The 13,415-nt window shown below is 39.4% G+C and overlaps 1 protein-coding gene across 1 annotated transcript in view; it reads left to right on the top strand.

The window, feature by feature from the left end:
- KCNU1 (potassium calcium-activated channel subfamily U member 1) overlaps positions 1-13,415 on the top strand; it is a 176,247-nt gene that overhangs the window by 129,390 nt on the left and 33,442 nt on the right. Inside the window, 2 exon segments of the mRNA XM_064271943.1 lie at positions 7,113-7,209; positions 10,437-10,661. Of these exon segments, the coding sequence (XP_064128013.1) occupies positions 7,113-7,209; positions 10,437-10,661 (322 nt within the window).

Raw genomic sequence — 13,415 nt, 5'->3', positions numbered from 1 at the left:
AAGAATAAAGGGATTTAAATGGGGGTTCATCTGGGGAATGTGTGAGGAAGAAGGACATTGTTGTTTTATCTTTCTCCTTGATCTTGTGTCTGCTAACAGTTTAAGTTCTGAGATGTCTACATCCATGTTTTCAGGGAAAATGCTCTGAAGAAAAGCTGTCAGTTTCTGCTCATTAGAAGTAAAGCAATGCTTAGCAGGGAGATGCTGAAATGTGAGCTCAGCACAGTTCATCTAATGGAAAAACCATCTTATTCTTCCCTTCACCTGGGCTAGGGCCACTCTGACCTCAGGCCCAACTTCTAAGCAAGGATAGGAAAATGTCTTTGTGGAGATTTTCAATAGTAAATGTTGACAACAGAGGCTAAGGATTTGATAGAAACCATCTGCAAAGCAGAATTCAAAGGCATATATATAGAACATTCTTTTTGCAGCTGATTTGGTTTACCTTAGAACACAATTTACATTCTCCTATGTACACCGAAATAAGATTGCACTGAATACAATGATAGCCTGAATTTTAACACATTTTTTAAAATGGTATTTACAGATGTTTTTATCATGGCTACAATCTTTACTATTGAAGTTTATAATTCCGCAATGACTTTGTGAAGACTTTCAATACACAAAGAATCAGGAGAGACCAGAAACCAGAAGGAGGCTGGAAAATGCAATTCACTAGAAACTGGTTGTTTTACAATATGGGGGGTTATGATCACCCAGCTGTCCTTCCACAAAGTATCAGCAAAAAAAAAAAAAAAAATTTCAAAGCTCGTTTAAAAACATAGAGGTGCGGGAAGTTTCCTGGGCACAGTGTGAAAGTAAGGAAGGTTTTCGGGGTGTTTTTTTTTTTTTTTTTTTTTAGTGTTTCAAGTGTTTTATTCTTTCTTTTCCCCTCCCCACTTCCCTAGGTGCTTTTCAAATTAGCAGGGAGTAATGTTCCCATTGGGAGCCCTGGTGGTGCAGTAGTTAAGAGCTTGGCTGCTAACCAAAAGGTCGGCAGTTTGAATCTACCAGCCGCTCCTTGGAAATCCTATGGGGCAGATCTACCCTGTCCTATAGGGTCACTATGAGTTGGAATCAACTCGACAGCAATGGATTTGTTTTTTATTTTTAGTGTCCGTGTTCTGGTAGAAGAATGACCTGTTTCAGCACTCAAAGTCTCATCTGCCAGGAAACCCCAATCCCAGCCACATCAGAAGAGCTGGTCATTGTAACTATCCCTTCTTCCCTAACAGTTTCCTAAGATTTTTCCAGATGAGTGCCACGAGGGCCTGGTTTCTGGAGATAACCAGGCTTCTGTCGACATACGTTATACCTAATGAGATTTCATGGCAGGTTTTCTGCCATGTTACTAAGCAAAAGACCATCAGAAAGGCTATCTGGCCAACCTGGAGGGAAAGCACAGAGCCTGGTACATACTTTCCCTTCCTCATGGAAAAAAGATGTGATGGCAGAAATGTTTCTAACAGGAAAGGTGCCTTGTCTTCTCCACCTACCTCAGATTCTTCCACTGGTTGCCAGGTCCTGCAAGTTTCCCAGAGCTCACAGGAATCCTTTTCAGCGTTCTCACGCCCAGGTTCCTGGTGGGGAGTGGACTGTAAAAATTATTCAATTGTTTAAACCTTAAATATCCCTCCAAGGTAAAAAATAGTACTTTGAAATGAATAAATGCCAACCAGGTGAAACTCAGAGAAGTGAAATCATAATGTGGCCATAGAGATCAGGTTCAATTCTAAAATTTGACTTTAGTATGCGTATAGGAGTATGTGTGTGTGTGTGTGTGTGCGCGCGCGCGCATGTGTATGAGTATGTGCAAAATGGAGAAAAGGACTGTAAAGCAGGTTTGAGTGGGGATGCTCATTCCCAAATTTTGGAGTAGTTTTCTCTTTCCCAGAACACACAGAGTGATAGTCAGAATTGACAATAACTCAGTCTTTCCAAGTCCTGTATGATTCAATAGACTGGTTAGTATAACAAAGTCACTGAAGAGAAGGCAGCTGTAGCCTTCATGATACAAAATGGCCAGCAGCACCAAAGTTGTCCAGGGATACAAGATGTTTTCCTCCATTTTTGGTAGGAACTTGATTACTACTTTCAAGAGACATGTGTAGTGGATTTTTCAAAAAGATTAAACCAAGAAGGGTACTGAAACTCCTGGACACAAAACACATTCCTGCCTTCCTTCCTAGTACTCAGCCAGGGGACTTGTCTTTACTTGCTAAGACTTTATGAAACTTGTTATTTTTATTCAACTTAAGTCTTAAGCAAAATATATGTTGTTCTGCATTGAGGTCAGAAAGCTCACTGGTAAGACTTTGCAAACCTCCTGTGGAGTTTTAAAGAGGCTCCAAATGGAATAGACACAAGACTAGGATTGTGTAACATATCCAAAACATGAGGCCTGCAAAAGAAAAAAGAAATGTAGGTGCATTTTGAACTTTATAGTAGGTATTGTGAATAGCGGAAGATCTCATTCACTGGCAGATCATCTTCAAGAATAATCTGAGCCAAATCAGTAAACTAAAGGAAGGAAAAGTGATAGACTTACACTCTTGGCAACCATGCTTCCTGACCTGGCATTACGAAACCTGCTCCACCTTCTTAACTGAGGTTTTCCTACATGTCTAAATCTCTCTCCAACCAGATGCCGCCATTGAAAACCAAAGGCACAGAGTTCTTCATTTATATTTTTCCTTAAAAAGTAGAGCTCATACAGGAGAAGTTGCTATAAACATGGGAGAATAAAAGTTCTTTTCAGAGTAACTCCAGAAAGAAGAGGGGAAAGAGCCTGTCTTCCCTAGCTGAAGCATTTCAAGCTTGTGCTCACAAGACATTTGCTTCATGTAGATCAAAGATGTCTTCAGAAGAAAGGTACTCATTGGAAAACAAAGCTTGAAACTTTGTTCAGGGCTGCTCTGTAAAAGTGAACTGGCTGCAAAAGGTGTTCTCACCCAACACACTCTACCTATCAACTTCCAAAGGTGGAAGGAAGATGGAGAGACCTTACTGAAGACATCCCCAGGTTCAATATCTCCCTAGATCCTCCCAGGCTGAGTATCACACTGTTGATCTGGAAATAGAAGCATAGCTTGTGACTTAATGAACCAATCTCACCGTCATTCCAAACATGACCCAGAAAACCTCCACCACAATCTTGCTAGTCTCCTCCACCCACAAAGCCTCCTCTCCCAAGAGCCTTCCGTTGCTTGGGAAGATGTGTATTTTCTTTTTGCCCTGAATGACCTGGAGAGTGCCCTGTAGCTGCCTTTTTCTCCAACAACATCAGCCTTTATGTTCTATTCTTTGGCTCCAAGTTCTAAGAATGCTAGTGCTAAGCATTCTCATAGATGATTTATTAGTCTCTTTAGGAAGGTGTATTTCTCCAAGGATCATGTCATTTTCAAAGCATATGGCAGAAGGGAGCTGTAGTTAAGGGATGATGATCTAAATTGTATTAGGTTTTGCTCTGGCAAGGACACCAGATGGATGCCTTTATGATGAAGTGGGTCTCCTCCAGCCTTTTCTTTTATGCAGGTCTCCAACAGGTGTTTCCTCTAAGGCATATCTGTTTTCCATAACATCAGAATGAGGAAAGATGTTGTCTATGACAGCTTGTGTACATAGATCATGCTTTTATTATGATAGAAAAGTGTACAGTGATTGATTTGCTAGTCTGAGTCAAGTTAAAATGTGCTTGTGAGAAGATCATATTCCATCTGCCAAAAAGCATTTAATCACTGGACCAAGGACTCTTCATTCATCATTGGGGGAGAGGAGGAGAGGAGGGATAGTGGAGGAAAAGCTGAAGAAGGAGACAAGGGAAAAAGTGGTAGCAGCAGTTTTAGACTTGAATGTGAGTTCAGAGAGCAGGAAGTCACCTCTCTAAAGGAAGATGGCTATTTCCAAATTGTGTTCAAAGTGCCCATGAAAGGCAGTCACCACCAACTTGGGTGTATTATATCAGCGTATGTTCTGAGAACTCTGAGGGATAATGTCTAGGAAGCTAAACACAGAGGAAAGCCAGGTTCTATGAACAAGTAACATAGTCAATTCTTTAAATCCTCCTAAAAATCAAAACCAGACTAAGGTCTTAGGTGTGTTCCCTGGAGAGGTGCTATAACAAGCTTGGCATAAAGCCATCTCCATGGTCCTGTCTAGTGCCATTAAGAGAACCTACGGGCTCTTGGAGGTCTGTGTTGGGGCTTGTAACTTATGGATGTTTAAACCACCAAAAAACATGTTAATTTGAGTGGACAAAGTAACCCATTTTAGTCAAGCTAACCTTGAGGCTTACATCACAACATCTTCTGGCTTGGTGAATGACTGGAAGTGGCTAAGTTTCTAGGTAGGTCTTAAGTAGGGGGAGAAATAAAAGATTGCACCATGGTCTTGGCCAATCTCATTAAAATGTTTTTACTTTTCCAAAAAGCTCTCTAGCACCCCAACCTCCATACCCTGCTTCTCTGCCTAAGTCTTCTGACTATCCCATTTGTTTAAGTCTGACACTTAAATCTAAGTTTGAGTAAGCACCTTCATCTGGTAAATCATGATCTAAGACAGCAACTTAGAAGCTCACCTAGTTGAGGAGGGGAAAATTGTCATTATGTTGATGTCTGAGTCTTTGGGCCAGATGTTAAATAACAAGCTATATTAATTGACAAGGAAAACCCCTAGCCCATCAGCACAAGAAAGTAATAGATGTGTATTTTTATCAAGATGTATAGTAAAATCTCACGGGAGAGTGCTGTCATAAACTACTGATTACCAAGACCGAACCTATAGTGTGACATAGTATAATATGTCCCAAAAGGTGTTTTGGGGGATAATAATAGATAGTAACAGATAGATGAGAGAGAGAGAAACAGAGAGAGAGAAAGGCAGATAGGGAGATAGATAAAAGTTTTGTGGTCAAATAAGCTTAGAAAACACTGGATTATATAAATTTTAAAGAATGTCTTTACTTAAAGACTTTCAAGACCTTTCCTATGCTAAAGTTCAGTGTCAATCTCAAAGAAGAACTATTTTTCTCAACCTTTATTTAACCACCGAAAACATTTCTTCCAGGCTTCTCCCGTTAATATTCCATGGAAAATGTTTTTGGAAATTATATCTGTGTTAGCTGGGATAAGATGAGCTTACGCTGTGGTAACAGTACTGAAATCTCAGTGCCTTAACACTAACAGGTTTATTTCTTATTCGTGTTACATGTCCAATATAGGCCAAGGAGGCAGGGCATTCTGCTCCACATAGGCACTCATGTACCCAGGCTGATAATCTCTATAGCCAGTTAAGAGAGAGTATGAAATATCACCCAGGTGCTTTTCACTACTTCAGTTGTTATTTCTGTCCAATATTTCATTGGAGAGAACTAGTCATGTGGCCCCACCTATCTGCCCATATGCGTAGGAAGGAAAGGAAGACTGGATATTGTGAGCACTAGTAATCTCAACCTCAGCATTATATTCAGGTGTCAGCTTCACAATTTGTTAACTCTTTGACCTTTACCTGTAAAATGACAAGGATAACATATAAAGTCTCTGGCAGAGAAAGACATACTCACCAAATATTTTTTTAATGGTTCCTATGCTCCCCAGGGATCCCCTGGGTGGCCCAACAGGTTAAGTGCTAGATTACTAGCTGAAAGGTTGGCAGTTGAAGCCCACCCAGAGGTACCTCAGAAGACAGGCCTGGCGATCTGCTTCTGAAAGGTCACTGCCTTGAAAACCCTATGAAGTGCCATTCTATTCTGACACACATAGGATCACCGTGAGTGGAAATCACCTTGATAGCAACTATCAACGATATGCTCCCAGGCCCTATAAAGTTAGCAGGAACCATGTGACTTGTCCTGGCCAGCAGAATGTGAGCAGAGATGATGTGTGTCGCTTTAGAGAAAGGCAGTTAAAAATCCATACTTGATTCTCCAGTCTTGAGCTTTTCTCTTCTCTTGCCTCGATGACTGAGAAGGATGCATGCCCCAGGGGTTGTGGTCATAAGGTGGCAGAGCCTCTGCCCGTCTAAGGTTCTGAGTGGCTGTGTGGAGCAGAGTCATCTGTTCACATGGGTTAAGTAGATAGTGCAGGTCAGAAATAACCTGTGTTATGTTAAGCCGCTGGGACTTTGAGGTTGTTTCTGCAGACTCAGCCTAGATTCTCCTGACTTACATAGATCCTTTTCAACTCTAAACTTTCTGTGATTCTAGACGGGTTTCCTATATTCTCTAACAAGCAAGTATGCATTCCCTAGGATGTAAGTGGGATATTTCAAGAGGTTGTTTAAACCTTTTGGTGACTGAACATACTGTGCAGTAAGCACTTGTGTCCAGCTACAGTGTGGACTGATCTAACGGAGGGCGTGGCCAAGACTGAGACCAAGACAAGAGCAAAGTCTGATCAAATGCAGGCCAGTGACAGAAGCTGTAAAGAATGGAAAGTATCAAAAATGAGTAAAAATGTTTCAACAGGGCCCCATAAAAGAAGAGGTAAAAAAAAAAAAAAAAAAAGACTAAAGAGAGAGAAATCTCCCATGTCTCAGTCTCTCACAGCTTTTTAAATTCCGTATTTACGTGCCCAAAACACCTTTCATGGTCTTCCCAAGCAAACAGAGCAAAATTAAGGGCATAAAGAACTACTTTCAAGGCACATATGCCCACTGCCATCAAATCCATTCCGGCCCGTAGTAACTCTATAGGACAAAGGAGAATTGCCCCCATTGGGTTCCCAACACTGTAAATCTTTACAGAAGTAGACTGCCACATCTTTCTTCTGCCGAGCAGCCGGTGGGCTCAAACTGCCAACCTTTTGGTTATCAGCTGAGCGCGTTAAGCACTGAGCCACCAGGGCTCCTCCAAGGCACCTACAATCCAAGGTAAAATGAAAAAACCACTGTGGTTTTTCCCGAAGTATTTAGTATATCTTCAGGTATGATGGAGTCTGGGCATTCAGCTCTTGGTACCTTTGGACGCTAACCATGATTCTGGGGACTCTCAGGCCTAAGATCATTTTCCTTATGTTATTTTCCACTTTTGGCTCAAGCCTCGGCGTTCCATGGCTTGGCTTGGAACATTGGAACCCCAAATGTTCTCAGACTAACTCTCCATTCTCCCTGTTTAGGACTTTTCTATATGAAAAGGACGAAAAAACTGACCGACTGGATAGCAGTGGCATGTTTCACTGGTGCAAAGCAATCTCTTTGGACAAAGTGATTCTGGTAGGTGATCTTGCATGAAATCTAAAAGAAAATAAAGCATCTCTTAGGGAAAATGGTATCCTTGCCTCAGTCGTAAGCACATGCCCTTTACCTTTTGTATGCACACTGTGAATTTTGAGAGAAAAACACATACCCCACCAACCACATGAACCAACCATAACAGATGTGGCTTTTGATAAGGACTACGTATGTGGCTAACATGCGGGAGTTTAAAACAAGTAGATACCTTCAATTCCTTCTTCCGTCTTTTAACAGTTTAGCTGACTCAGTTATTCAGAATGGTGTTCTCCTGAAATTTCGCAGTCTTGCTAGTGAATTTAATTAATTTAAATGCACCAGGGAAACCTACTATTTACAAGAATTCTGCAGCCTTTCCTTTTTTTAAAGTAAATAAGCATTACCCTAATTTATTGGCTTCAAAGTTTGGATTTTCTATAACATTTTTTTTTTCTTAAAGCTGGCTGTACTTGTATTTAACACATTAATCAAGAATATGTCATTTAGACACTCACCCACATTCAAACTGGGTGAATCTTTATAGATATTACAGTCCTGTCCCTGTCTCTGTTTTCTTAAGGAGACAAACAAACTCAGTCCGCTGAAATGCATGCAACTAAAATGAAAAAAGCTTTGTGTCCTAATCCAGGGTCTAACACCTGCTTTCTGGATCCCCATCTATTCTCATTTTCCAGAGATGAAAACTCAGGTATAAATCTCAGTGGTTTACCTTGCAGGTAGTAGCTACTAAATTTAACTAATAAAGGCAATTAGTCATATGCCGCAAGTACCCTATATAGTTTTTATCTATGATTAATTGGTATTTTTTCTTGCTTTCCAAAAGTAGTTTAGTTCACTTTTTCTGTTACACACACACACACACACCCCCTGACAACCTCCTTGTGGCTCAGTGCCAGTGTCCTGACAGACTATGTTGCAATTTTTGTAAAACCATGATCAACCATTTGATCAGGAGGATGAAATTGTCAGAGCTGTCATATCAACAAAAAGACAGGGTTGCTGAAACTCACCATTTTAGCAGTTATGTCTTATTCTGAACTAAGCAAAATAAACATCCGTTGAGCAGGAAGCCAAAGATGTTTTCAGTGAGAGGCAAATCTTTGGAACCCTTGGGAAACTGGTTGCAGATTGAGGCACCCAGGAGACCAAGGAATGGAAATAATAGATGTTTTATCAGACCATATTTATATTTTCTTTTTATTTATTAAGCATGCAGTTAGGTATTTTCCTTATGATCCTTAATGTGGAATATAGTTCAGAAGAACAACTGAATCTTTTGATAAGTTTAGAAGGCCTCCTAGTCTTAGAAATCATAAGGATTTTCAGACTTGCCACCCTAGGGGAGAAATGGCCAGATTGCACCATCCAGGGAGCCTTTGTACTTAGTTTAGTTTACAGAAGGATCAAATGGTAGGTTTAAGTTACTTTGAATAAATAGTGCCTCTTCCCTTTGCCCCCAAAGCCACCATCTTTCTCAATTGGGAAATAGTTTTGTACCTCAGCTCCTTAGAGAAATTGCCTCTTTAGCTGTGCCCATTAATGCTCTATGCCATATATCTTGTTTCTAGTTGTTTAGTTCTCCTCAGAAGAGCAATTGTCGGACTTTAGGCATGTTACATTAAATACTGTCAGAGGCTTCATTATTCAAGTTAAAACTAACCGAATTAGCTAGAGACAATTATCTAATAGATTTGGTTAAGACTCAGATCACTCTCTAGGAAAATTCTCTAGACAAGTATCTTTATTTCCCCTAATAGAAAGAAACCCCTTGGGAAAAAAAAAAGTATTTCCCAGTATATGCTAATTTGACAAACTGTAATTGTTTAGATGTCAGATATTACTTATTTTTTTTTTATCCTGATAGATGTCATTAACCCCATTTCTTAGAAGCTTGTCTTTTATGCCAGCAAGGGATGGACATGAGCAAGCATGAAAGATCCATTTGAAATCAGAATCCTCATGTGCTCGGCAATCTAGGACACACTCCTACGTGAAGGGCTCTTCAGTACATGTCCCCTGTTCCCTACCAGTTCTCAAGTGTCATATTTTGAAAGTCTAGGAGCTTTGATAAGATTCCAAATTGATTAATAGTTATTAAACAACTGTTAATGAGCCAAGCGCTCCATTTTCCGTGTATTATTTCATTTCCACACCAAGATGAACTTGTATTATATTTTTTAACCTTTGTAAACATAAATAAATTAAGAGTCAGAGAGGTTACATGATTTGTGCAAAATCATTTAGCTAATAGTTGATAGATAGAACCAGAAGAGGAAATCAAGCCTTCTGGTTTGAAGTGCATTGCTTGTCCTATTATACCCCAGAGCCTTAAGAGGAGACACTGGCCCATTACCTAAAAATAAACCCAAGATAGGCTTTAAATAAGCTTTCTATAGGAATGTCATTTTTTTCATGTCCATTTATTGTTTTTATGAGGACCCATGAATGTGGGGAAAACCTAATCTAAATCTAGGTCATATATATTATTTGTTTTCAACTTAGACATGTAGGCGAGATGTTAACAATTGGCGATACTGGTAGTAGTATGAGACAGAATCAAATGTTAGGGATCAAATAAAGTTTTTCTTACTTTCAATTTCTTTTAGACACTGCATGATGAGTGTCCGTGGCTCTGGAAGGAAGCTATTGAATCGGTTCAGTGTATTGGGTTCAACCACATGACATTGCCAATATTCAGCTATTTTTGATGCACAAAAATGGCAATTTCATATAATCCAGACTAATGTATGAAATCTACTAACGTGTAGCCCAACTTGATGTCTAGTGCTCACTAGAAGACTTAAGTTTAGTAATGGAATGTGTAATGTCTAAAACTTTCACTGAACCTTACTCTTGTACATGTAAGACTAAAAGCATATAATGAAAAGAAGAGGTATTTCCACCATTTGGTTCAATGATTTTACACCCTGAGTAATGATGCTGATTTGAGATTTTATTGAAGCAATCCAAGCTAACAGCTATCTAAAAAAAAAAGTGAAATAATCACAAACTCCACAGAAAGGTATAGTCATCCCACTTATGTGTAAGTTTTATTTTTGTAAGCAATTTGCAAAATTATATTAACCTTATGAAGGTACTGCTGTGGATGTACCTAAAAGAGCTGGGATGAGCGGGGAGGGAACGCTTTTTGAGGGACTGTTTCATTTTGTTTCTTAAAAAGTACCTGACTCTGAATTGCTTACGCTTAGAAACGATCTGACAAGAGAAAACATGATTTTCGAAACCACGTTGTAGCATGTGTCTTTGGAGATGCCCACTCAGCTCTGATGGGGCTTCGGAATTTTGTAATGCCCTTGAGAGCTAGCAACTATGCCCCGAAGGAGCTGAAGGACATTGTGTTCATTGGGTCCCTGGATTACCTACAGAGAGAATGGCGATTTCTCCGGAATTTTCCCCAGATATATATTTTGCCTGTAAGTGTGCCATAAGGGATAGTGAATATTTATAATGATAACAAATAACAGTAGTAGTAGTAATAATTATAATAATAGCTTGCAATTATATAGTGCTTATTGCATACCAGAAACTATTCCCAACATTTTGAATATATTAACTCATTTTTTTTATTGTGCTTTAGATGAAGGTTTACAGAACAAATTAGTTTCTCATTAAACAATTAATACACATATTGTTTTGTGACATTGATTGCCAACCCCACAACGTCTCAACACTCTCCTGTTCTCCACCTTGGGTTCCCCATTTCCATTCGTCTTGCTTTCCTGTGCCCTCCTGCCTTCTTGTCCTTGCCCCTGGGCTAGTGTGCCCGGTGCATACCAGAGTATACTGGGTTGAACTATGTGTATTATTGTTTTATGGGCCTGTCTAATCTTTGGCTGAAGGGCGAACCTCAGGAATGACTTCAGTGATGAGTTACAAGGGTGCCCGGGGGCCATACTCTTAGGGTTTTTCCGGTCCCCGTCAGACCAGTAAGTCTGGTCTTTTTTTGTGAGTTAAAATTGTGTTCTGCGTTTTTCTCCAGCTCTGTCTGGGACCCTGTACTGTGATCCCTGTCAGAGCAGTCAGACGTAGTAGTGAGGCACTATCTAGTTGTGCTGGACTCAGCCTGGTGAAGGCTGTGTTAGTTGTGGTCCATTAGTCCTTTGGCCTAATCTTTGCCTTGTGTCTTTGTTTTTATTCTTTGGGTCCTGTGGAGTATCTTAGATGACTGCTGACTAGCTTTTAAGACCCCAGACACTACTCACCAAAGTAGGGTGTAGAACATTTTCTTTATAAACTGTGTTATGCCAATTGAGCTAGGTGACCCCCCAGACCATGGTCCCCAGCCCTCAGCCCAGTAGTTTGGTCCCTCAGGGAGTTTGGATGTTTTCAGCCTGTCTCCATTGACAGTGATGTTGACTGTTGGCTTTGTGTAGATACCCTTTATTATGTTGAATTTCCCTTCCATACCTATCTTATTGAGAGTTTTTATCAGGAATGGGTGTTAGACTTCATCAAATGCCTTTTATGCATCGATTGAGATGATCATGTGATTCTTTTATTTATTTATGTGTTGGATTACATTGATTGATTTTCTTATGTTGAATCATCCTTGCATAGCTGGTGTGAATCCCACTTGGTCACGGTGTATTATTATTACTATTTTTACTGATGTAGAATTTTATTGGCTAGAATTTTGTTGAGAAATTTTGCATCTGTATTCATGAGAGTACTGGTGTGTAATTTTCTTTTTTTTGTGGTGTCTTTGCCTGGTTTTGGTATCAGGGTTATGCTGGCTTCATAGAATGAATTTGGACGTATCCCTGTCTTTTTTAAATTCTGAAATAGTTTGAGTAGTACTGGTGTGAGCTCTTCCCTGAATGTTTGGTAAAATTCTCCAGTGAAGCTGTCTGGGCCAGGGCTCTTTTTGTTGTTGTTGGAAAATTTTTATTACTTTTTCAACTCCTTCGCGTGTTATGGGTCTGTTCAGATTTTTGACCTCAGTTTTGTGTTAGTTTAGGTAGGTAGTGTGCTTCTAGAAATTTGTCCATTTCCTTTAGGGTTTCAAAATTGTTGGAGTATGGTTTTTCATAGTATTCTGTTATGATCCTTTTTATTTCAGTTAGGCCTGTTGTAATATTCCTCTTTTCATTTCTTATTTGGGCTATTTGCTTCCTCTCCTGTTTTTCTTCGTCAATTTGGCCAATGGTTTGTCGATTTTGTTGATTCTTTCAAAGAACCAACTTTTTGGTTTTGTTGGTTCTTTCTGTTGTCTTCCTATTCTCTATTTAATTTTTTCTGCTCTGATCTTTATTATTTCCTTTCTTCTGGTGGCTGGGGGCTTCTTTTGCTGTTCTCTTTATATTTGTTTGAGTTGTGTAGCTAATGTTATTATTTTGCTGCTTTCTTCCTTTTTGATGTGTGTGTCTATTGCTGTAAATTGACCTCTGAGGACTGCCTTTGCTGTACCCCAAAGGTTTTGGTATGATGTGTTTTCATTCTTATTTGATTCTAAGAATTTTTTTATTCCGTCCTTGATTTCTTTTGTTACCCAGTGGTTTTTAAGCAAGGTGTTATTCAGTTTCCATGTATTTGATTTTTTTCTCTTGCTTTTCCTGTTATTTATTTTTACTTTTATGTGCTGTGATAAGAGAAGATGCTTTGTATTATCTCAGTATTTTGGATTTTTTTCAGGGTTGCTTTGTGGCCTAAGATATGGTCTGTTCTGGAGAATGTTCCATGTGCTTTGAAAAAGAATGTGTACTTTGCGGCTGTTGGGTGGAGTGTTCTGTATATGTCTATGAGGTCAAGTTGGTTGATTGTGGCCTTTAGATCTTCTGTATCTTTGTTGAGTTTCTTTCTAGATGTTCTGCCCTTAACCAAGAAGTGTGTTGAAGTCTCCTACTATTATTGTGGAAGTGTCACTTTTTCTTTTCAGTGCTGTTGGAGTTTGTTTTATGTATTTTAGAGCCCTGTCATTGGGTGTGTAGCTATTTATTATGGTAATGTCCTCCTGGTGGATTGTCCCTTTAATCATTGTGTAATGTCCTTATTTGTCTTTTATGGTGTGGTTTTGCTTTAAAGTCTGTTTTATCTGAGATTAGTATTGTTCTTTTTTGGTTGCTGTTTGCTTGAAATTTTTTTTTTATGTCTTTGATTTTTAATGTATTTATGCCTTTGTTTCTGAGGTGTGTCTCTTGTAGACAGCGTATTGATGAGTGCTATTTATT

The sequence above is a fragment of the Loxodonta africana genome, chromosome 19 (assembly GCF_030014295.1).
Source record: "Loxodonta africana isolate mLoxAfr1 chromosome 19, mLoxAfr1.hap2, whole genome shotgun sequence".
NCBI lineage: Eukaryota > Metazoa > Chordata > Mammalia > Proboscidea > Elephantidae > Loxodonta > Loxodonta africana.
Note: the sequence above shows the minus strand (reverse complement) of the source record. Positions and strands in the feature narration are given on the sequence as shown.